The 24554-nt window shown below is 49.5% G+C and overlaps 1 protein-coding gene across 36 annotated transcripts in view; it reads right to left on the bottom strand.

Annotated features, from left to right (window-relative positions):
- The window catches only part of SCRIB (scribble planar cell polarity protein), a 104503-nt gene that overhangs the window by 19373 nt on the left and 60576 nt on the right, over positions 1 to 24554 (bottom strand). For 8 of the 36 annotated variants that reach the window (XM_057411122.1, XM_057411130.1, XM_057411138.1 and 5 more), the window contains 10 exons: positions 22714 to 22902; positions 21903 to 22022; positions 21663 to 21719; positions 17214 to 17270; positions 16415 to 16498; positions 9707 to 9775; positions 4908 to 4958; positions 4333 to 4374; positions 3356 to 3481; positions 1664 to 1771 (listed from right to left, as the gene is read on the bottom strand). In XM_057411122.1, coding sequence (XP_057267105.1) covers positions 1664 to 1771; positions 3356 to 3481; positions 4333 to 4374; positions 4908 to 4958; positions 9707 to 9775; positions 16415 to 16498; positions 17214 to 17270; positions 21663 to 21719; positions 21903 to 22022; positions 22714 to 22902 — 903 coding nt within the window. Of the gene's footprint in view, positions 1 to 1663; positions 1772 to 3355; positions 3482 to 4332; positions 4375 to 4907; positions 4959 to 9706; positions 9776 to 12207; positions 12583 to 16414; positions 16499 to 17213; positions 17271 to 21662; positions 21720 to 21902; positions 22023 to 22713; positions 22903 to 24554 lie in introns of all 36 variants that reach the window. The other 28 variants (XM_057411159.1, XM_057411123.1, XM_057411131.1 and 25 more) reach the window with 28 other exon arrangements.

Here is a 24554-nt window from a genome sequence, read left to right as displayed (position 1 = left end):
TCAGCAAGTTTGCCGATGACACCAAGCTGTGTGGTTTGGTTGATACCCTGGAGGGAAGGAATGCCATCCAGAGGGACCTCGACATGCTTGTAAGGGGGGCTGATGCCAAGCTCATGGAGTTTAACCATGACAAGTGCAAGGTCCTACACACCTGGGTAGGAGCAATCCCACGCACAGCTACAGGTTGGGCAAAGAACAGAATCAGAGCAGCCCTGCAGAGAAGGACTTGGGGGTGCTGGTCGATGAGAAAATGAACATGAGCCAGCTTCAGTGTACGCTTGCAGCTCAGAAAGCAACCGTATCCTGGGCTGCATCCAAAGCAGCGTGACCAGCAGGTCCAAGGAGGTGATCCTGCCCCTCTGCTCTGCTCTCGTGAGACCTCACTTGGAGTATTGTGTGCGGTTCTGGTGTCCTCAACATAAAAAGGACATGGAGCTGTTGGAAGAAGTCAAGAGGAGGCCATGAGGATGATCAGGGGACTGGAGCACCTCCCGTATGAAGACAGGCTGAGGAAGTTGGGGGTGTTCAGCCTGGAGAAGAGAAGGCTGCGTGGAGACCTCATAGGAGCCTTCCAGTATCTGAAGGGGGCCTATAGGAATGCTGGGGACAGACTCTTCATTATAGACTGTAGTGACAGGACAAGGGGTAACGGGTTAAAACTTAAACAGGGGAAGTTTAGGTTGGATACAAGAAGAAAGTTCTTTCCTGTTAGGGTGGTGAGGCACTGGAATGGGTTGCCCAGGAGGGTTGTGAACGCTCCATCTCTGGCAGTGTTCAAGACCAGGCTGGACGAGGCCTTGGGTGATATGATTTAACGTAAGGTGTCCCTGCCCACGGCAGGGGGGTTGGAACTAGATGATCTTAAGGTCCTTTCCAACCCTAACGATTCTACAATTCTACAATTCTATGATGAGGCCCTCCACATGTCCCTCCTTCATGAGAGGAACCGGATCATGACCTCCTTCCTGTTCTCACACCTCCCTTGCTTACCTGCAGTGCTCATGCACGTTTTTGTACCGCTGCTGGTGTACAAACACCATACAAACAGTTCGTACCACTGCTGGTGTACAAACAGTTTGTACCACTGCTGGTGTACAAACACCGTACAAACAGTTCGTACCGCTGCTGGTGTACAAACAGTTCGTACCACTGCTGGTGTACAAACACCGTGCAGTTTGTACCACTGCTGGTGTACAAACACCGTACAGTTTGTACCGCTGCTGCAGTACAGTTTGTACCACTGCTGGTGTACAAACACCGTACAAACAGTTTGTACCACTGCTGGTGTACAAACACCGTACAAACAGTTCGTACCACTGCTGGTGTACAAACACCGTACAAACAGTTTGTACCGCTGCTGGTGTACAAACAGTTTGTACCACTGCTGGTGTACAAACACCGTACAAACAGTTTGTACCATTGCTGGTGTACAAACACCATACAAACAGTTTGTACCATTGCTGGTGTACAAACAGTTCATACCACTGCTGGTGTACAAACACCGTACAAACAGTTTGTACCATTGCTGGTGTACAAACAGTTCGTACCACTGCTGGTGTACAAACACCGTACAAACAGTTTGTACCACTGCTGGTGTACAAACACCGTACAAACAGTTCGTACCGCTGCTGGCGTACAAACAGCCCCAGCCAGCACTAATTACCTGTGCCTCGAGCAGAGGGTGTGACAAGGGCACTGCTGCAAAGGTCTTGTATGCTTGCTTGACATTGAAGGGGATCTCGTCTGGAGAGGGTGGTGAAGGTGGTTTCTGCTACAAGGACAAAGACATAAGGTGAGGATAACCACATGTATTATAAAGAAAGAAACAGGGGAAACACAGCACAACTCTCGGCCTGCAAAGCCTGAAGAGTGGAGTATGTAAGAGACAGCTCCTGCAGAAACATGAGCAGCATATTGTATACATGCTATGTGCAGCAGCACATGAATCACAGCCCTCATTTACTTCTTGGGTGGTGGAGGAATGATACTTCTGGTGGTACAGATCCTCACTGACCTGACCAGAATGTTGTGACTGATCTCTTTGTCAAGGGACCACACTGTTATCACAGTCCTTGAGGATTTCCACCCAATTTAACTAGCATGTACCTGGTGGAATCAGTGGCAGCTCACTCAAGGATCTCTAATCTGGAGAAGATCTACTTTTGATCTCAAATTTTACCTTCACAGAATTCCACTTACTCAGAAACATCTAATATCGTCCAAGAGGACCCTCCTGTTGCTTGTCTTTACTGGGCTTTTCCTCTCTTATCTTCCCTGTGATCTCTCCTATCACATTCAGGGAGGAAGAGTTGGATGACCTGCTCAAAGCACCACAAAGATGAATGGGAGTAGGGAGTAAATGACACTACCACCTTCCTTTCTACCAGAAAGGAAACCCCCTTTAGTTGCTTCATTTCTTCAATCCCTTTGGCTGCACTAACTCAGTTTCAGGTGTTTGTGATTTTTCTGTGTCCTGGACTCAGGCAAAATTACGTTGTTTGATGATGTTCCATTCTGCATAGGCTAAAGAACAGCACATCAAGATCAGAAGAGATTGTAAATATGTGAATCCTGGCCCATTACATGGGTGTATATAGCTGTTTGTCTGCAAATCAGGTCTTTGATTTGGTCTCATGTCATACAAGCTTATATGAGAAGAGAAGGGCTGTAGTGCAGGTATACAGTCTTCTGTCATGACAAAGACCAAAAAACCTGAAACTCTTACCCATCAACATACAGCCCAGGGAACATGAATCTTTCAAAACCAATCATTTTGCAACTCATAAAACTTACTATCAGCAAGCTGGTCTCAGCTCCTGCTCTGAGATGCAAGACATGATAGACAAAGGTCCTGAAAGATTTATGCCTCAGCAGAAGGCAGCACCTCATAAATAATGATCTAAATCTGTATCTGCTCTGGGGATTTCAGCCACGATACAGTTTCAAGTTCTTTGCTACAGTTTGCTAACTCCTTGAACAGGTAAGTGAAGACACAGACCGGTGACATCCTTTTTAGAAAAATCACAGAATCATAGGACCATGGAATGGTTTGGGTTGGAAATGAACTTAAAGGTCACCCAGTTCCAACCCCTGCCAGGGGCAGGGCCACCTTCCACTAGAGACCAGGTTGCTGAAAGCCCCATCCTTCAACACTGCCAGGGATGGGGCAGCCACGACATTCTACTTGTGACAAGTTCTTACCGAGGGCATCCAGAGTGATGGATAAACAGGACCAGCCTTAGCTAAGGCATGTCATCTTTAAATGACCAAGTCACCTACCCGCCAAGAGAAGTGGCACTTTAGCAATCGGGGGCAGACAGACACCGCTCAGCAAGGAGGAACTCAGGCCACTTACAGAGTTCTGGATACTGAAGCACAGCTCAGGTTGCTGGAAGGGATTGGGGCTGTCCCCGTCCTCCGAATTATGCAAGGCAGCATTTTGTCGCACTCGGGAAAGAGGCTGAATGACGCCTGGCTTGGTCTGCTCGTGTCAGTGCCCCACAGCGCGGCAGAGCCAGAGGAGGTGGGCAGGAGAGAGAGGGAGAGGATGGGGGAGAGAGAAATGAGCAGTTAGGGCAGCAAGATGTCTCTGCCATGCAAGTGAATAAGACAAACCCATGCACCTCAGCTCAAGAGAGCTACTGAAGCAAACACCAACCAATGACTCTGGTGTAAGTACTCCGGACAGGCAAAGAAGTTCGGACAAGTCAGGGTCAGAACAGGACCAGTGGGTCATAGAGAAGGCCAGGACACAAGGAAGAATGTGCCATACAAGTAGCAGCTACAAGGGTCAGAAGGGTTTTACATAAGTATGTCAAAGGTTGCAGAATCTAAGTGTCACGAATGGAAGATGCAGTAGGGAAACATCAGCCAGGAATGGGTATTGGCAAAAACTGGGAAGGAAAATGAACTGAGGCCCATCTAGGGCTGCGGTTGGAAACGCAGACGTAACAGCAGAGACAAGAGTCTGAGCTTTGACGTAGATGTCATCACTGTTGGATGCCGTGTGGAAGTGAGGAAAACATCCAGTACTAAAGAGAATAAAAGCAGGAATTGACTAAGCCAGGAAAAAACATGAGTGAAAGCTGCAAGGGTAAACAGGAATAAAAGCTGCAAAAACAGTCGCATCAAGTTTTCAAGTTTATGGTATTTAAGATGTGGTGCATTTGTGCAAACTTGAGGTACAGCAGAGAACTGAAGAAGACAGAATAGGAGCCAACAGTGAAGACTTGCAGGGCTGGAATTGAGCACACAGGGAAGGAAGAGGCAAGCTTGATGCGCTGAACGATGCACAGGGACACTATAAGAAGGTCTCATGGTAGATGTACTTACAGATTTACTGTCATCCTGCGATGTAATGAAGTTAATGGAAGCCTGGAAACAGAAATACTGGTGTAAATTTGGAGTCCAAACAGGAAACCTTTTAGTTTACCCTGCTCCATACAAGCAGAAATACAAAACTCCAACCCCCTCCCTGCCCCATAGAGGGAAAAGCCCCCAAGCTTCACACTAACCCCCACTATACCTCCTTCTTCAAGTAGGGAGCAGTCCAGAGCCCACCCACAAGAACTTCATCTGCTATGTGAGCAGGCACAACAGCTCTCTGCACATCTTCAAGCACTGACCCCACCTTCCCCTTCCCTGCTCCAGCTCTTGTTTGCATCCCCTGCCCTCTGCACTTGCTACTGAGCTTGAGCAAAGCCACCAGGAAGCGTTCGGAGATGCCATCTCAGCCGTGGCCAGCAGGGAACAGCTCCTCGGGCCCCAGCGGCCGCCCGGGTGCTGCTCCCTGCAGCGAGCACCAAGCCCGGCAGCGGGGAACGCAGCGCCGGGAAGGGCCGCGGGGAGCGGTGCCGGGTGGGAGCAGCACGGAGCAGCAGCGCACACTGCACACCAGCAGCACTTACAAAGCGGGTCTCCCTGCCTGCCAGGTGAGCAGGCCGAGGGGCTGCAGGCGTCTGGAGAGGGGCAATGCCAGGGAAGATCGTCGGGGGGGAGACCGGGAGAGAAAATGAAGAGACCGGGATTTCCGCGTGAGACCGGCGCCCTTCCCCGCACAGAACCGCGTTCCCGGAGCTGGCAGCGCCCCACGCAGCTCCCTGCCGTGGAGAAAGCCCCTCCTCGGCTTGCACACACAGACCCGCCAGACACCCCCTTCCTCCCCTCGCCTGCTGCTCCCCCCCAGGAAGCTGCCAGAACTCAAGGCCAGGCAAGGCCGTCATGACACCAGCTTCCCTCAGTAAGCCCGCTTCCCGCAGGACCCCACAGATCTCGGAACTATGCCTGTAAGTTCTGGCTGGAGGACAGGATGTCAAAAACAAAGAGTTTACATTAAAAATGGATGGCGGCAGAGAATGAGAGATGCAATTCCTTGGAACGTCTACTCCAGAGCAAGCGTGAAGCGCAAGTCTCCTGAATCCCTACCAAATGTACAAGCCCCAAGGCTGGCGAGTGCCCTGTGTCCTTCAGTGTCATCTGTTGGACCTGTTCCATTTTGTGTAACATTCATTGTCCAGGGAGAACTAAATCCACCAGATGCAGCTTTACCTGACACACAGGAGGCTGCTGCGCAAGGCTTTGATCCAGAAAATACTAAATCATGTAAATGTGACAGAAAGCTGATGTAGAAAGTGTGGGGCTGAGAATGCCACTGGCATGACTAAAGGGCTCAGCACTGGACACCAAGGCTTCTTCAGGAACAACTGCCAGCGGCACTAATTCACAACAGACATAGACCAAGGAAAAAGGCTCTGGAAGTGAGACACAGACTCAGGAATGGCAGCAGGGAGCAAACCTGCTGAAGGCTTCAGAGGGCTAAAACAAAGGACAAAGTCATGAAACTGGCTATTAGATCATTAAATTCTTTGCTCAAGCCATAGAGAATTCATGCTACAAAACCCCTGAAGTGATGGAACAAAGTACAGCAAGTGCTACATAACAGGAGCTTGAGACGTCCAGCCTAAAATTGGAGAGGAAATGCCTGCACCCACAAAAAAACGGTCCTGGGTGCTCTTAACTCCATAGAATGCATCAGCGAGGCCTTGCTGATTCTTCTCAAGAGCCATGGAGGACAGAGGGAACCTGGGAAGTTTCCACTGTCAGAGCAGACTTCTGCGAGAGACAAAGCTGTCGCTGCTGCCACAGGAATGGGATAATGACAAGCCACTGGGCTTTAAAGACAATTTATCACTGAGCAAGCCCATCATGGCTTAGAAGAACAGATGGCATTAGATGGTTGCTAGGGGCAAGGACACTGGCACTGAGCTTCCAATGTAAAAACACTGATAAACAGAAGCATCAGGGTACTAGGAGGGCTGCCTACAACAAACTGGAACAATGAACTTTCCAGCCAAACACAAGTTAAAAAAATCACAATGGAGCTGGCACTCGGAAAGATGCAGAACTCCCATCTCCAGAGGTGTTCAAAACTGAACTGCTCATCGCCTTGAGTAACCTCATCTAATTGGACCTGCTCAGCCTGTGCTTTTAGACCAGACCATCCTCCATAGATTGTTCTATGAGCAGCTGCACGGCCACCCTCTGGGATTTGGGCCTCATTTTCATGTGAGAGCTGAAGATCTTTAATCACAGACTCAGGCTGGAAAAGACCTTTAAGATCATTGAGTTCAACCATTAACCTTGCACGGCCAAAGCTACCACTAAACCATGTCCCTAAGTTCCGCATCTACACATCTTTTAAACACTTCCAGGGGCAGTGACTGCAGCACTGCCCTGGGCAGCCTGTTCCAGTGCTTGGTAATCCTTTTGGTGAAGAAATTGTCCCTAATCTCCAGTTTAAAGCTCCCCTGGCGCAGCTTGAGGCTGTTTTCTCTTGTCCCATCCCTTGTTTCTTGGGAGCAGAGCCCAGCCGCCTCCTGCCTTCATGCTCCTGTCAGGCAGTTGTAGGGAGTGATAAGGTCCCCCTGAGCCTTCTCCAGACTAAACTCCCCAGGTCGCCCAGCCATTCCCCATCACACTCGCACTCCAGGCCCTGCACAGACTCCATTGCCCTTCTCGGGCCCCGCTCCAGCAGCAAATTAATATCTAGATCTCTTTTTATTGTAGAATGAGGAGAATGATCCCCACTCGGTTCCTTCTAGACAGAAAAATCCAGGGGAAGTGCCAGAGCCAGTGGGACCACAGCTGGAGAGCAGCTGCATTCCCCAGGAATGCCACAGACACAGGATAACTAAGGAGGGAGGACAAAGCCCCCAGCAGAAAAAACAGGAACACATATTGACTTTGAAGGGAAAATGTAAAAAATTCTATGAATATTGACCTTCCAAAGGCTGAAGTGACCAGTGGAACCTCCTGCCCCAGGATGAGAAGTGAAAGCAGAGACTTGGGACAATTTAAAAGAAGAGAACAGAGTTGAAACGAGAACCAAGAATGGCTTGTGAGAACAGGTAATGCTTACCAAACTCACCATAAAATCCAAATTACCAGGACTACAGAAACTTCCCATTTCAGAGTGAAAGCTGGCCTCGTACCAAAGAGTGCTAGAAAATACTCCCTAAGGGGAGGTTCAAGTGTGACTGTCTGCTGCAGGATCCTTCCATTTTCTTCCCAACATCTGATGTGGGGAGCTGGCAGCACCACCAAAAGAACCAGGGGCCTCTGGGAGACTGAGCAGCACTATTTTACAGACCTGGGATGGTTCTCCTGGTTTACAGACCTGGGATGGTTCTCCTGGTTTACAGACCTGGGATGGTTCTGGTTTACAGACCTGGGATGGTTCTCCTGGTTTACAGACCTGGGATGGTTCTCCTGGTTTACAGACCTGGGATGGTTCTCCTGGTTTACAGACCTGAGATGGTTCTGGTTTACAGACCTGGGATGGTTCTTCTGGTTTACAGACCTGGGATGGTTCTGGTTTACAGACCTGGGATGGTTCTTCTGGTTTACAGACCTGGGATGGTTCTGGTTTACAGACCTGGGATGGTTCTCCTGGTTTACAGACCTGGGATGGTTCTCCTGGTTTACAGACCTGGGATGGTTCTCCTGGTTTACAGACCTGGGATGGTTCTGGTTTACAGACCTGGGATGGTTCTCCTGGTTTACAGACCTGGGATGGTTCTGGTTTACAGACCTGGGATGGTTCTGGTTTACAGACCTGGGATGGTTCTGGTTTACAGACCTGGGATGGTTCTGGTTTACAGACCTGGGATGGTTCTGGTTTACAGACCTGGGATGGTTCTGGTTTACAGACCTGGGATGGTTCTCCTGGTTTACAGACCTGGGATGGTTCTGGTTTACAGACCTGGGATGGTTCTGGTTTACAGACCTAGGATGGTTCTCCTGGTTTACAGACCTGGGATGGTTCTCCTGGTTTACAGACCTGGGATGGTTCTGGTTTACAGACTTGGGATGGTTCTGGTTTACAGACCTGGGATGGTTCTGGTTTACAGACCTGGGATGGTTCTGGTTTACAGACCTGGGATGGTTCTCCTGGTTTACAGACCTGGGATGGTTCTGGTTTACAGACCTGGGATGATTCTCCTGGTTTACAGACCTGGGATGGTTCTGGTTTACAGACCTGGGATGGTTCTGGTTTACAGACCTGGGATGGTTCTCCTGGTTTACAGACCTGGGATGGTTCTGGTTTACAGACCTGGGATGGTTCTCCTGGTTTACAGACCTGGGATGGTTCTCCTGGTTTACAGACCTGGGATGGTTCTCCTGGTTTACAGACCTGGGATGGTTCTCCTGGTTTACAGACTTGGGATGGTTCTGGTTTACAGACTTGGGATGATTCTGGTTTACAGACCTGGGATGGTTCTGGTTTACAGACCTGGGATGGTTCTCCTGGTTTACAGACCTGGGATGGTTCTCCTGGTTTACAGACCTGGGATGGTTCTCCTGGTTTACAGACCTGGGATGGTTCTCCTGGTTTACAGACCTGGGATGGTTCTGGTTTACAGACCTGGGATGGTTCTGGTTTACAGACCTGGGATGGTTCTCCTGGTTTACAGACCTGGGATGGTTCTGGTTTACAGACTTGGGATGGTTCTGGTTTACAGACTTGGGATGGTTCTGGTTTACAGACCTGGGATGGTTCTCCTGGTTTACAGACCTGGGATGGTTCTCCTGGTTTACAGACCTGGGATGGTTCTGGTTTACAGACCTGGGATGGTTCTCCTGGTTTACAGACCTGGGATGGTTCTGGTTTACAGACCTGGGATGGCTCTCCTGGCTTGCAGACCTGGGATGGTTCTGGTTTACAGACCTGGGATGGTTCTCCTGGATTACAGACCTGGGATGGTTCTGGTTTACAGACCTGGGATGGTTCTGGTTTACAGGCCTGGGATGGTTCTCCTGGTTTACAGACCTGGCCTGATTCTCCATATCCTGACTTCTCAATTTCTTCTGCTATTGCCAAAATTAAATAGTCTCTGGAAAAGGCATTGCTGAGGCCACTTCTCAAAAGACACAACTCCTGTTCTGCAGTCACTCTAGGCACTGCCCTGCTCTTTACCCCTCAGAGCAATAATTTTCCACTTTTGTGACTAGTTAATTATACTGCTGAGTCTCTGAGACATTCTGAGAGAGCAGAGCTCTTCCCCCAGTTCTCTAGTTCCTCCTGTGATCGACACTCCTTCACCTCAAGGACGGAAATGATTCTGAGCTCCCTGTGCCCCAGTACCACCCTGCCCTGGAAGCATGCTCCCTGCCTCTTCCCACATTGCCTCCCCTGGGACACTCTCACCTGCTGGTTACAAGGAGAATAGGGGGGTTCACGCCTGGCATTTCCCGTCCCCAACTCGCCCACAGGAGCCTGAAAGAGAGAAGACAAAGCTGGATAGTTACTATACAGCAGCAACTTCCATGCCTCTCCCTTAGCCCTGAGACCGGGAGACAAGGGAGACCATGGATATCCAGCCGAGGCCAGCTATGGACCACCTCACCATGACAGAACACTCAGCAGGGGCCACTAGCAGCTGGCACACTGCAGAAACTTGTGAAAAGTGCTGGAAACAGCAAAGGAATTAAACATTGGAATGGAGATCATCAAGACCAACTGAATCAGGCTAAAGCCTTCTGCCTTGTAAGACATCGCTCCCCCAACTGGGCCCTCAACAGACTGGGCTTAGTGCAGGCAATCCACCCATTGTAGAGACATGGAGCATGAAACCCACTCCCGACTGAGAGGAGACAAGATTCATCTCCAGCCACGTCCACTGCTGTAGGCCTCCTGGCAAGCCCTTTCCAAGTAGTCCAAAGCATGGGAAGGACAGGGCTTTCACCCCATGGTCACCAGTGCCCAGGCTGAACCAGCCTACAGCGAACCCTAACAACTAGAACAAGAAAGCAGAGTCCCAGTCATTCCCTACAGTCTATCCACAGGATTCAGGAGAATGATTTAAACAGTATTTTAGATGCCTAAAGTTGGGAACAGGTCATTTGGGTTGTAGAGAACTCTGAGCAAATCTAGGGTTCCACAGTCATTAATACCATACCCATGCAGGAGTGAGTAATGCCAATTTGATTTGAGTCAGCCTTAGCTAATGGTATTTCTACTGACCAAGCCAGGAGACATGATCTGAAGCTTATACTGGAGCAGAGAAAACATCTGATCCTCCTTAGCACTGTAATGACAAGGAACACAGCAGGATCAACTGATATGCTCCCATGCCTCCACTGCGAAGAGTGCTCTTGCTCACCCTGCTTCTGGCTACTGCTGTCCAAGTCCTACCATGTGCCAGCACATCAGCTTGCCAATCCCCAAGGCAGGAGCTGCTCTATGATACTGCTTTCAGGGACTCGAGCTCCCTAATCCACCTGACATGACTGCTCTAGTGCTGGTGCCAGCACACCGAACATGCAGGCAGTGGGAAACGATCCCTTTTGACAGCTACATGGAATCAGATTAGCTCCAGCCACCTGTGACACCCACCTCCGGTCTGATGACGGCTGATCTGACATAAAGTCTACCTTCAAAAAGTGCTTTGTGGGCACTGCTTTCCTTCATAGAATGGTTTGTGTTGGAAGGGATCTTAAAGCTCATCCAGTTCTAACCCCCTGCCATGGGCAGGGACCCCTTCCACTGGAGCAGGGTGCTCCAAGCCCCTGTGTCCAGCCTGGCCTTGAACACTGCCAGGGACGGGGCAGCCACAGCTTCTCTGGGCATCCTGTGCCAGTGCTAACCTGGAATATAGCATCTTTGGGTCTAGTCCTTGCTCTGGCACAGTTTCCTGTGCAACAATGAGGAAGTTAAACACAGAGCAGAAAGTTCTCCCCTGAAACTGGAAAGTCTGGATACACTAAAAGGTCTCCTCAAGGAACAGTGTGCTCCTGGGCTGCATATAAACCATGTCAGCTGCACTGCCTCTTAGCTTTCACAAGTCTAAAAATGGCTGTGTTTGTTCAGACCCAGATACCCACATGTGACACCACCACCATTGTCCTACAAGCCCCACTCACAACCCAGCAGACGGGGAACACCACAGCTACGAGCCTGCTTCCTGCCCACCCAGACTGACACAGGGGAAGTCATAGAATCCCAGAATACCAGACTGGTCTTGGTTGGAGGGACCTGCCATGGGCAGGGACACCTTCCACTTCCAAGCCTCTGTGTCCAACCTGGCCTTGAGCACTGCCAGGGATGGGGCAGCCACAGCTTCTGTGGGCACCCTGTGCCAGCGCCTCAGCACCCTCACAGGGAAGAGCTTCTGCCTAAGAGCTCATCTCAGTCTCCCCTCTGGCAGGTTAAAGCCATTCCTCCTTGTCCTATCACTACAGTCCCTGATGAAGAGTCTCCTGGGATCCTTTAGCCCCCTTCAGATACTGGAAGGCTGCTATGAGGTCTTCATGCAGCTTCTCTTCTCCAGGCTGAACAAACCCAGCTCTCAGCCTGTCTCCAGAGCAGAGGTGCTCTGGCCCCCTAATCATCCTCAAGTCCTCCTATGGACTTGTTCCAACCTCTCCATGTCCTTATGCTGGGGACACCAGAACTGGACTCATGACTGGCATTGCTGAAGTTGCCCGATGTGGCTGCCTCCCCTCAGAGGGGGCTCAGCAGTGCACACGGCAGGAACCGGTTCATTAGTGGTTGGAAGACATCTCAGTGACCATCAGTGCCCGACAGCCCCTGCAGGCCACGCTCACAAGTACTCGTGTTAGGCGGGACTGGAGCATGCAGAGGGGTTTAGTTGAGCGCCAGCGGCCCTGCCTGCGTGATTGCATGCCACACACCATGCTGGAGCTTGCCTTGGAGTACAGGCTGGTCTGCAGCACTCCCCCCCTGCCATAGCCCAGCGGCGGGCCGCCCAGCCCGGCCTTGCCCCTGCGGTTCGCCACCACGAAGGGGTTCTGGCTGAAGAGGATGGGCTGGGAGTCGATCAGGCATTCCTGCTCCGGCATCTGCTCCTGGGACACGGGGCCACCTGCGGGGTCCTGCTTGTCTAGCAGGGGCTTTTCTGCCCCACTCGTGCATGCGCTGGGCGATGCTGAGTCCCGAGGAAGGGCAGCCACGCTTCCGATGGCCGGATCTGGGCACGAATCGCGGCTGTCCTGTGCCACTGGCATGGACAGCACAGTGCAGTCACCCTCCATTCTGGAGCTGGCCTGATTATACTGAGCACGCTGAGAGGAAAACAAAAGGATCAGAAAGAAATAAGGAGAACAGAGTAAAGGAGAGGAGGAAGAAAATATAGAGCTGATGCTGAAGGACAGGGCAGAGAAGAACTCCAGTACTAATGCCCACACGACCATCCCTTTCCTCACTTCTACTCTACCACCACTCTTGTGATCCCCAATGCTCCTTCCAAGAATCACAGTCAGCATGCAACACACACACCAAGTAGTGACAGGCACAAGCACACTCCCTGCACTTTTCCAGCTCTCATCCACACTCCAGCAGCTCATACCGCTGCTCTCCAGCAACTGACTGCCAAAACCTGTGCAACCACAACCTCGCCATCTCACTGCAGCACATCCTCAGTTCAACTCTATCATCACACGGCCAAACCTCAGTTGTCTCACCCCTCATACTTTCAAGCAGTTCCACACAGAGGAACACCCCTTGCCTCCCTCCAGTGCACCTCCATACAGTTATCCACACAGTTATCACCAGAGCATCATGCCACCCATTTGCATCACACCTGCACAGGCAAACAAGCTTTTATGGCTCCACTTCATCAAAATACACCTCAACAACTAACAGAGAGCTAAATAACCAACAGAGCACAGATCCCTTTGAGCATTCTTCCTGAATGCAGGACTAAAACAGAGCTCCAGTTCTGCCTAGGCCCAGCTGTACCCATCCAAGATGAAGCACTGACCTTTCTTCTTTGAATACCATAAAAGAGAGTTTGTTACCCCAGCCAAAGCCTTCTTCAGGGAAGCAGAGATAATCAGAAAGCAATGATCAAATCTTCTACCCAAGCGCCTGCCAGGGAGCAGAAAGAGCTCTTCTGCTCAAAGCACATTCTCCAGCTCCTCTGTCATGGCAGCTCACAAAAATAGCTCTCAAGGGCTGGGTGGTGACTACAATGGCAGCTGAGAGGCTCAGGAATGTCTGGGGCCCTCCCCAAGCCCCCAGCCCAACCTAAGGCAGTCGTTGGCAGGGCCCTGGCTCATATCCTGTTTCCTCAGACCATGAAGCCTGTGTGACCCTTAGATATTTTGCTCTTGTAGCTATGTGACTTTCCAATGTAAAAACACCTACCAAAAAAACCCAAATAAAATCCTCCCAATTCCAATTTTCTTTTCCCAGAGAAAACTACACCAGCCACAAACTACACCAGTGAGGGGTCCAGTGCAAATTAAGTTACACCAGGCAAAAAGCACTTTCAGGAACGTTATTTGCTCACTGGGGATGCTGCAGTGGCAGCAGTCCCAGGCACCCACCATCACACACTGGGTCTGCCAGGGCTCCGGGCAGGCCCCACTACCGCTGTCCCTTGCAGGCAGAAGAGCACCAACACTGCACAGCCAGGCTCTAGGAGAACACCACCGGCCCACAGCTGACTGCTTTGCACAGAGCGAAAAAGCAAACAATGTCTTTAGGGCACCGTGGAGATGGACCCCTCATCCAGCCTGCATGAAGTCTGACGGGGAGCCTCAACCCCTGTTTTCTTCATGGGAATGATGGGAACCAAGCTCCAACTACCCCTCGCTTTCACCTCCAGCGCTGCTGCAGCGTGTGCCAGTGCAGGAGGCTTTGCTCCCCCTGCTTCACAGGAGCTATTTTTATCAGACAAGCAGCAGTTTCCATTTGGGGTAAGCAAAGATTTGGGCAATGCCATGTGCTTTTCCCAGCCTTGCCTCTGTCATTCAGGCAGGACCATCACATTTTACCTTGCGTCTGCCAAGGCAAAGGCAGAAGAAATGCATTTGCACTTCTGATCCATCACTGCCCCAGCCACCGAAACAAATCTAATTTGAAATCTCTTTGACAAGTGCAGAGAAAGAATCAATGGCAAGAAGCTGAAGAGAAACAGATTCAGGCCAGAAAGTGCAGATTGTTAATGAACTGACCATGGGGGGACACTGCTGAGAGATGTAAGTCTTCTCCATTTCCTACAGTGATGATTCTAAATGTTTTGCTGTGCCTAGCAGCAGTCATTCATGGTTGCAGCTTTCAAGCCTGTACTATGGAGAAGACAGAGGCTACAATAGCTCTTTTATTAGCTGATGGCAGTACCCAGCCATCTGAAATTCTGCAGACATCAAGTGACTGAGAAGCTGGCACAGCCTGAGGGCATTGCCCAGATCAGCATTTCCATGCAGCTTTCAACTGGAGTTTTGTATTGGGGTTTTAGAGGTTTACAAACAAAGCAGGCTTGCAGCTCAGCCAGCCCTTGTTCTTCTGGCTCACAAAAGGCTCAATACACAGCAATAAAGATTAACCCAAGACAGACACCATCTGCCCCTTCTGCAAGGGCCATGCTCGGGAAACCTCAGGACAAATTCCACCCACAATCCATGACAACCCATTTGCAGCTCCTGCTCAGCAGTGTGAGAACAGCAGGGCCTGAGACTCCTTTTCAGGGAGCTGGGCAGCACCAAAGGATATGCAGACAGAAAAAGCACGATGGGAACCAGGCAATAGCATCAGTCACATAACTGAGTCACCCTGTCTGACACCTGCTAAATGAACCGTGTGCTTTTCTGCTGGCCGGACACGACACTGATCCGTGCCCTAGTCTTCCTCACAGGCAGTCACCACAACGGGCAGGGGCAGCTCCTGAAGGAATGCCAGAACCTCCCTGTCCTTGCAGCCCACATCTCCCTGCACTCAGGATCAGAGCAAAGACAGGGCTGAGCAAATGACAGCTGGAACAAGATCAGCGTGGGCACCAATCGGCTCTTCCCCTGAAATGGGACATTTATAGATGCCGCCCATACAGCCCGGCATTCCAGCGTGTTTGGTCCCACATTCCAGCACCCAGCATTCCTGGTTGACATGGACTGCTCTGCACACAAATGCTGCTCTGCACTGCTCTGGATGACACCAGGGCTGAGCAGCAGAGGCAGCTGCCTGCATGGGGTTGGCTTTTGCCTTGTTTCCAGCTGCTGACTTACACCAAGAGATGCTAAAAATACATTAAACCTTTTCCTTTGCTGTGTGAACAGCCAGGAATACACAGTCTGATGGTGACAGCAAAGGGTGGTCTTGCTGCAAAAAGAGGAAAGGAACGGAGGTGAAGACAGAACGTATGTGAAGAAGCAGACAGAAACCTATTGCAATAGGTATGATGAAGATAAAACATGACCAAAGGAAGCAAGGATGGAGGGGTGGGATTTTAAACAACACAGCGGAGAGAGATGACTTTGTAACCTGTGAAGTCTGTGAAATACAGATTTTCTCTCGGCTGAGCTGCCACCACAAACCAGGGGCTAAAATGCAGGGTCCAGAGGAGGCGTAGTCAAGGCTGTGTCAGGGCTAAGCCATAACATGCAGTCACTGCCACTTCACCTTCCACAGTCCCAGGTGGGTCTTCATGTTCTTTTAATACCTCTGGTATCAGCACCCAGCATCCCTCCTCCTTTCTGAGTATCACCTCACAATGAATTTACAGCTAAGCCATGCACACAACACTGTCATCTTCTGAGTCAGGAAGAATGTCCCCCTCCCTCCTCTGCAACTTGCAGTAGCTGCCTCCTTCCATGATATGCCCCCTGCCCTCTCCCATTCATTTGCCCTCTGCTGCTGGGCTGTTCTCCCTGCCTGGTCCGAGACACTTCCTTTGGCATCTCAGCAATGACACAGGCCATTTGAACACAACCTGGCTCTCTGCTCTGCTCATTTCCTTGTTCTAATGTTTTGTGGCCGCTTCCTGCCTCAGACAGCATCCAAGTTCACCACAGTTCTGCTTCCTGGCTCTCCTCTGTGGAGATGTCACCTCTCACCCAGGACACAGGGCAACAGAACAACCACAGCCCGCCCCACGGACCCACAGGCCCCACTTACAGTGCGATTGATTCTCTGTAGGCCAGTGCTGGGCAAAGCGGCCAGGGTCCGGTAGTCCAGCCTCAAAGGTTCACTGCTGATGTTCTGCAGAGGGGGGAGCACAAAAACACAACCACCAGGAAGAGATCAGGCCTGAAGTCAACTACATCAGCCAGAAAGAGCAGTTAAAAGGAAACTACCCTTGTCTACAACCAAGGCCTTGTCTCCAAACTCTGCAGGAAGTTCCCACTGCCTGGAAATAAACCTGGAATTGTTAAAAACACAACCATGAGCACCCAGGAGAGGGGCCAGGCTTGAGAAATCCTGCAGAGAACAGGATACCCTGGCCCATGGTCACCCATCAGTGCACAGATCCCCCCATTCCTCCTGCCTCACATGTACATGTCCATCCCTCACGGGGAAGAGGAGAACGTGGCATACGTACCCGTCTTCTCCGAACAGCACCCAGAAAGGCTCCCAGCCTGGATGTGGAGGTACATGAGACTGCAAATCTACAGTTCCTCTACTGTATCTTTTATCAGCCTGAACTCACACTTCGTGTGTAATTTCATTGAATTTTGTTTCCCATTTGCCTTTCTACTTCAAACCATTGTTTTTCAACATTCCTTCCTGAACCCCATTACAGATTTCCTCATTTCTGGTATCTTTCCTTATACCCCAAAGTCAAGTCTGTTGGGGGGATACAGAAAACGGAGAATAGAAGTTATGTGGAACAAGCACTTTTAGAGACTTCCATGGCCTTCAAGGCCAGTTGTGTCCCTTTTCTGTGACTCTCCAACCCTCCCACCGTGCTCCTCACCTCTGCCTCCTCCTCAAGCTGCTGGGTGGCTGCCTCCCGCTCCCTACGCATCCACTCCTTCTATGAGACAGGACAGAGTCAGAGCAGCATCCAAGCAGCACAGGCAAAGAAAGATGGAAAGAGGTCATCACCATGCTGGGCAGGAACTCCAGAGAGGGGATAGAGGAGCATGAGCAGTGCTGGGACAGGGAAAGGATGAGCAGAAACCCAGCACATATGCTGGGCCTGGGGAAACAGGAGCTGGAATTCTGCAGGAGTTATCACCAGCAAAACAGATGGGAACAGACACCCCATACAACACCAGCCAGGGTGTCACCAGCTGAAGGCTAGAGTGCAGATGTCCCCAAGATCTTCAGCAGGGTCACTCCTGGGGAACTTTGAAGGGAGCTAAAGCCCCAAAGCCCCCCCCCACCCCCTTCCCCCCAAGCACAAGCTACAGCATCACTGAGGGAAAGAAGAAGGTTGCTTATTGCTAGAACAGACATCCTGACAGAGCACAGACTGGAAAGGCTGGAAGGAAATGGGAAAACAGCTCTACAGAGCACAGGCCTAGATGTTACTATGGAACTAAGGAAAAAGACCTAAAAACAATCACATGCTTATTAATAGCATCACAGCCAAAAGGCTCTACTTAGAGACAGGAACTGTCTAAGCATAAGGCAGGCTAAAATGAGCTGGTCAGCTCTCAGCCACCAGCAGAGCACAGGAGCGACCAGGGAACAATTCCACAGGCCCCAGCTGCGGGCTTGCTTCCAAGCTGCAAGAGGAAGGTCATAACATTCCTTGTCTTGAAGAAAGATTTCTGTGCATTTATACTTCTGTGCCTGTTTGCCTGGCCCCTGTGCTGCTGGGCGAGGGCTGTGGACAAAATCAGCATCATTCTGCTGTTCTGTTGCTTATTGCAGCCCTCCTGACTGCCGCAACCCCATGTCCAGAAATCTCCAGGCTGGAGGGAAGGGAGGTGGAAGGTAGCTGAGAAATACAGAGGAGCTAAGTAAAAATTCTGATAGGGCCCGTCTCTTCAAAAGCATCTCAGCTTTGCCAAAACCAGTGTCCCACATCACCTTGATCTCCAGACAGTAATGAGCAACATGAGAAGACACTAATGCTCTGGAAGATCACAAGAGCCAAAGGGATATTCAGGGTTACTTAAGCTAAAGTCTACCCCAAATCTGGTTATGCTTATTTTGGCCAAGTGTTATTTCTGGCCAAGTGTTCATGCTGATAGTGATCTTGTATGTGTGACCCTCCCCTGAGGTCCTAAGGTGAAGAGAGACAAGAGCACAAGCCAGGCTAGATGGAGCTGTGGAATGTTCGAAGTTCAGCTCTAGAGTTTGTCATCTGGGGAAGCTCTGGATTAAGACTAGAAAAATAACTACAGCTACAGAGCTAGGATAGAGAAGTGCATTGTGGAGAGTCCAAATTAGTGGTATTTCTATTAGAAACTGAATTATAAAAGAACTGAACTTGAACTTGAGAGATGGATGCAGTGAGTGCAACAGCGGTGTCTGAAAACCTCTACAGACGAGTGTAGCAAAGCCAAAATTCTTCCCATTTCTCCAGTTCCCAACCTCACTACAAGGAGACACATTTGATCTCTATTGCTCTTGTTCAAGATTGAACATGAAATGCTGAAGGTATTAGAGAAAAGGCACAGAAATGGTGACACAAACAGATTTACTGAGCATCTCGTACTGAGGTGGGAACTTCCTCCACTATTACAATGGCAACCATACAGTGCTGGCTCCTTCACTGCTATAAACTTAATCATCAAATCCAGTAACAGAGACAGAATCCTGGTTTCAAGGCCATGCTAAAAGGCAGCAGCAGAAAAATATCTTTGCTCTTGGGTCTCTGACCATGGATCCCAAGATGTCAGAGGAGCCTGAAACATCTGCTGCCACCTCCTCCTTGTACCCCAATGGAAGGGGAAGCAGAAAATGTGAAATCTTTTCAAGGCACAAATGATTCTGGAGGGGGTCTTGGCCTCTGGTAATCACCACCTACAGACATATTGCAGAGGTTGGACATACTACACTCATTACACTGAGCCCTGCTGCAGTGGGAGAAAAGGCAGTGTATGGAAATACAGACCTCAGAGCTCCTTAAGTATGTGTCACTGCGATCTCAGAATATTGCTTTACAATATTTCAAAAGCAGAACAGCCCAGAAGGATGAAGCACAGCGAGTGGGTGCTGCTCCGCCTCCAGGAGAGATACTGGATATTTGTTAGAAGAGGCCCACCAGTGTTTTGAAACATTGCTGACTATGGCTGATATGGCTGAATGGTTCGTCATTGCCGAGCTGGTTTCTTTTTCATTAACCCTTGCAATAAAGTGTCAAGTGCAAGTTTTCCATCAGAAGCTATTGTAGTAACACGAGCACTTTTGAAATGAGATATGACCAAGGCCATATCACCAATAGGGAAGGTTTTTCTGGTTTGGTTTTTGACAGTCTCTGGGGTATTTTTATATCAGCGTAAATTTTGGAAGAGCCTTTATCCACCTAAGACTGAACTCATTCAGCCTGCTCAGACAGATGTTTTGGGCCAGACTTGCTCTTGTTTCACCTAGTGGTGTTAGAAATGCTGGTAACGACACACAGTACCTGAAGACTCCTGGAGAGTGTTCAAACCCAAATGCTGCCAACCTAAACCTGGTAGGAAAACCCTTTGGTGTAACAGTAACACTACAAAACAAGGCTTTCTGAAACCACAACAAACCACTCTCAGTTCCTTCCTCTGGAAGGAACCAGACATTTCATTAAAAAAAAACCCAAATCTGATCTAAACTGGCTCTGCTCTGAGCTGAACCAAGTGACCTGTGACGGTTCCTTCCTTCTCAAATGATTCACAGAATCACAGAGTAGTTTGGCTTGGAAGGGACCTTTAAAGGTCATTTAATCCACCCCCCCCTGCAATAAGAGAGACATCTTCAACTACATGCTGGAGAGGGACTCTTCATCAGGACAAGGGGTGATGGGTTCAAACGGAAAGGGGAAGTTCAGGTCAGGTATTAGGCAGAAGCTCTTCCCTGTGAGGGTGCTGAGGCGCTGGCACAGGGTGCCCAGAGAAGCTGTGGCAGCCCAATCCCTGGCAGTGCTCAAGGCCAGGTTGGACACAGGGGCTTGAAGCAACCTGCTCTAGTGGAAGGGGTCCCTGCCCATGGCAGAGGGTTGGGATTGGATGATCTTAAGGTCCCTTCCAATAGAAACCAGTCTGGGATTCTATGATTCTAAGATTATTCTATAAGATCATTCCACTGGAAGATCTCCTATCTAAGTACACATCACAAACAACATCAGGACACCTTACAGATCTTAAGGACAGAAATCCCATGTTTTATTCCGGCATGTGCCCACATCAGCTTAATCTGTAGGCCAGCAAGGATAATGCAAAGCTTCCAAAGGGATTCTGCCACACACTGAATGTCTTTTGTCTCTCTACCCCAATTATCCATAAAGTCACATCCTGCACAGCCCACTGCAGTCACTGACAGAAGGCAGAGCAGGCTTATAGAGATATGAAATATATACATGCATATTTAATCTAGCCTTGTTCTTTGCTGTCTCCTCTTACAGCCTGTGCCATCATCTATTCAAAACCTTGACCATTTTTTTCAAATCAAGTAAAATCTCAAATATTAACTAAATTCAAAGATCACCCCCATCCAGAATTTCCAACATAACCACACTCTTGTGGGGCAGCAAATGTGAAACAAGCTGAGTGATTATAACTACAGGAAGAACCTAGAGAAACATCAGGATTGTCTGAATTGGAAACCTGAAGAAACACCTGCAAAACAGAGCCAGGGAAGCAGATTCCTAATTGAGAACACTGAAGAATTCCATTTCTCTTCATCTTCCAAGAGAATCTGACTGCATAAATTACAGTTTTAAGAGAGATAACTGGAAATCCCAAGTCCTCTCAGGGCTTGGCCCTGCTCATCTCCCTGTGAAAGACTGAAACGCTGGAACACAGAACTCTCATAATGAACCACAAAAATGATCATGTAAACTGAGGAGCACAAGTGTGTGCGCGACTCACAGCGTCACAACTTCACTTCAGGGCAGCTCTGAGCTCTGTGTTCTCATCTTTGCTCAAAAAAGCTCTGCCAGGTCATGAAGGGCTGTACAGAGAGAACCGACTGAATGTGGCACTTCCCAGCTAACAGACCATTGGTCTCCAAGTTGCAGCTTAGCCAGGAGGTACCAGCAGGCAACAAAGATGAACGCTGTAAATAACAGGAGAGTTCCACCAGAGAGGTGCAAAGGGAGGGATGGCAAAGCCAAGAAGCAGCTGAGTGAGCAGTGCCCTACGAGGAGGGAAGGCCCAAAGCCCCCACAGCATGAATGACTGGGTAGAGATGAGCTGTGGCATTTTCTTTGGGCCTCACAGGCTTGGCAGAACTGCTGCCAAGAACAGACTCTGCTACACAAAAAGTCTCTCACCACTTTCTCCATTTCTTCTCTCTCCCACTGAGTTGCTTCTCTCACCATTTCCATCTCCTAGGAGAGACCAAAGTTAGAGCCACTTCACTGAGTGCTCTCTCCCCCTGGAGCATCTGTAAGCTCATGAAGACTTCTGAGTCCCATCCTAGCGCATTCCTGACAAAAGTGCTGGGAACTCCTGATCCCATAAGAAGGAAGTCCACTACCCATCCTCCTCCCAGCTGTAGCCAGAACACCCACCTTCTGTAGGATCTCCAGTTCTTCAGGGCTTAAATCCCTATCAATAGAAGAGATACTTTCCAGGCTATTCTTGCGCCCAATACCAGCAGCAAAAGGGTTTGCAATAATTCCTGGAGACATCTAGAAAGCAAAAGGACAGTCAAATATGGTGGAAGCCCACAGCATGCCATACAACAAGCTCTATATCCTGGGCTCCCAGACAGAGAGTACCAAAACAATCAATCCTAGGGAAGTCAGAGCTTTCCACAGCTTGAAACCTGTCAATTCCTCAAGGAACCTGAGCTCTAAAGATGAATTTAAGTAGAACCAGGTACAGCCAGGGAATAAGGTGACCAGTGACTGGGTATATATTCCAGTGGAGAATAAAAATGCTTACTTGCTAAACCCTGAAAAAAGTAAGCTGTGAAAGCACAGGGCTGCTATGGGAAAGTGCTTCCCTGGGGGGAAAGGCACCAATAAACAGACAATTTGCTTGCAATGTACATTGGCACAAGAAAAAGCAGGCATAAATAGCCTGGAGAAAACTAGTGTGAACACTCCCCTTCCAACCAGTGCAGGGACATTGTGAACAGTTCTATAAGCAGCACGAAAGACAGTCTCTTGATACTGTTGCTTTTATGAACTGGCAATCACCTCCAGTTCATAGCGCAGGAGACCAGACGGTGAGACTGGGACCTCAAAACCAAAACCCAATCAACCAAAAATAACCTACAGCAAACAGCTGGAAAAATCCAGGAATCTTCTCTGAAGAAAGAGATAGGATCCCTGTGGCACTGGTCACTGCAAGGGCACCCTGCACTTCAGTCCTCACCTCAATGGCAGCTGCAGCCTTGGGATCGAAGCCATCACACACCAGCACGAGGAGCGCGTCACCCACACTTCGGAGGATCTGCACAGCTTCCGTGTGTGTCATCCCCAGCAAACTCTGATGGTTCACCTCCAGGATCCGCATTCCCACCTTCAGACGGCCATCCCGGGCTGCAGCCCCAGAGGAGCTCACCTGGAACACAATGCGGGGAATCGAGATGTCACCAAAGGAGGTTAAGAGAGGATCAGAGAGCTTGGGAACCACTGGGAAGAAGGGATGAAAGAGGACGGGATCCAAAGGAGACAGGGGGAAAGGCTGCAGCTACATGTCAGGGAAAGCATCTGAAAGTACTTACATCTAGTTACAGAAAGAGCAGAAAAGGAAGAACGTGAACAGTTTGGTAAAGGAAAGAGGTCTGGAAGGAATTTATTCTGGGAGATGAAAAGAATTTTTATTTGGAATGTGTTGTTCCAAGGAAAGAAACTGCTTTTGTTTTGTCAGTGCAGTGGGTGAGGAAGCAAGCTCTTGCTCCCAAGTCATCTTCACAGAAAGGAAAGTGGAGGAATTTCTTATTGAGAGAGAGGCAGAAAATGGGACAGGGATAACTTTCATGGATAAAGATAACTGAGGCAGAGACAGGAGCAACCAATAATGATGCCCGTCTGATTTCCAGCCTCTCTTTCAGGGAAATTTTGTCTAACTCCTGTTTTCCTTCCTCAGCAAGTGACAGGAACTCCCACTTACCTCACATACACAAGCAGTCATAGGGAAAGCAACTACATGCAGTACATTGATAAGGAACATGAAAGTCACAGCTTGTCTGAAAGAGTGCAAGCATCCAGGTATGTTTGAGGAGAGAATGAAATGCAAGTGCAAACTCTGGCACCAAGACAAAGACAGGAAAGTCAAGGAGTTTTAGTCTTCGTTTTCCTTTTGTAACAGGAAAACAGGACTAGCTGTGGGCATAGAGTGAAAGAAAAAAAACAAACCCCCAAACACAAGCAAACCAAGGCTCTGGAGAAAGATGTGAGCTGGGGAAGTGAGAAAAAACTGAACAGTGCTGACAGGAGAAGCTGCTACCAGGAACTAACAGAAATACCAGATACAACTTCAAGTGCCTTAGGGAAAGGAAGAGAATCACCATCAGGCATTGCTTTTTCTAATGGGAAAGCAAAGAGCCTGGAACAAAATGGCATGTACAGAGTCAGGCTGGAAATGGAGATGTGGGTACATCTGGCATCTCAACAGACCTCACCAGGAACAGCAAAGGCAAACGAACAGCTTCAGTTCAAAGGCCCAGCCTCAAAGCCGAAGGACAACGTGACCAAGCTTTCCAAGGAGAGTGATGGGCAGTGCTACACCAGGGCTTCGCAGAAAGAGTGTGTCTGCGCCAGGGATCTCAAGCAAGTCTGTGGGGCTACAACAAGAGGCTAAGGAGAGCACAAGGGCACACGCAGTTGGTGGCTGGGGGTAGGAAATGCAAGGACCTATGCGGCTGGTTGTCAGTGTGGGGTGGAGGCACAGGTAACATCAGAGGAAGGAAAGAAAGGAAGGAAGGATACTGCACACCATGTATTGCTGGACCCAGAGAGGCAAAAACCCCCAAACCAAAGCAAAGGCATGAGGGTGTATGGGATTGATGAGAGCTGCTTTGGAGAAAACCCAACGGATACATGTTTAATAAAGTGCCTATAAAAAGAGAGAAAACATGCTGCACCACTTCTTGCTTTAAGGACTGGGGCGAGGGGAAGCAGCCATGCACACTGCACATGATTCCTCAGGGCTGTGAAGGAAAACATGGAAGTGAGTGTGTGTACATGCACAGAAATGGTCACATGCAGCTG

Source organism: Pezoporus wallicus, unplaced genomic scaffold (assembly GCF_028554395.1).
Source record: "Pezoporus wallicus isolate ANWC-B61680 ecotype Strahan unplaced genomic scaffold, APGP_CSIRO_Pwel_v1 contig_10120, whole genome shotgun sequence".
Classification (NCBI taxonomy): Eukaryota; Metazoa; Chordata; class Aves; order Psittaciformes; family Psittacidae; genus Pezoporus; species Pezoporus wallicus.
This window is presented reverse-complemented; position numbering and strand designations above follow the sequence as displayed.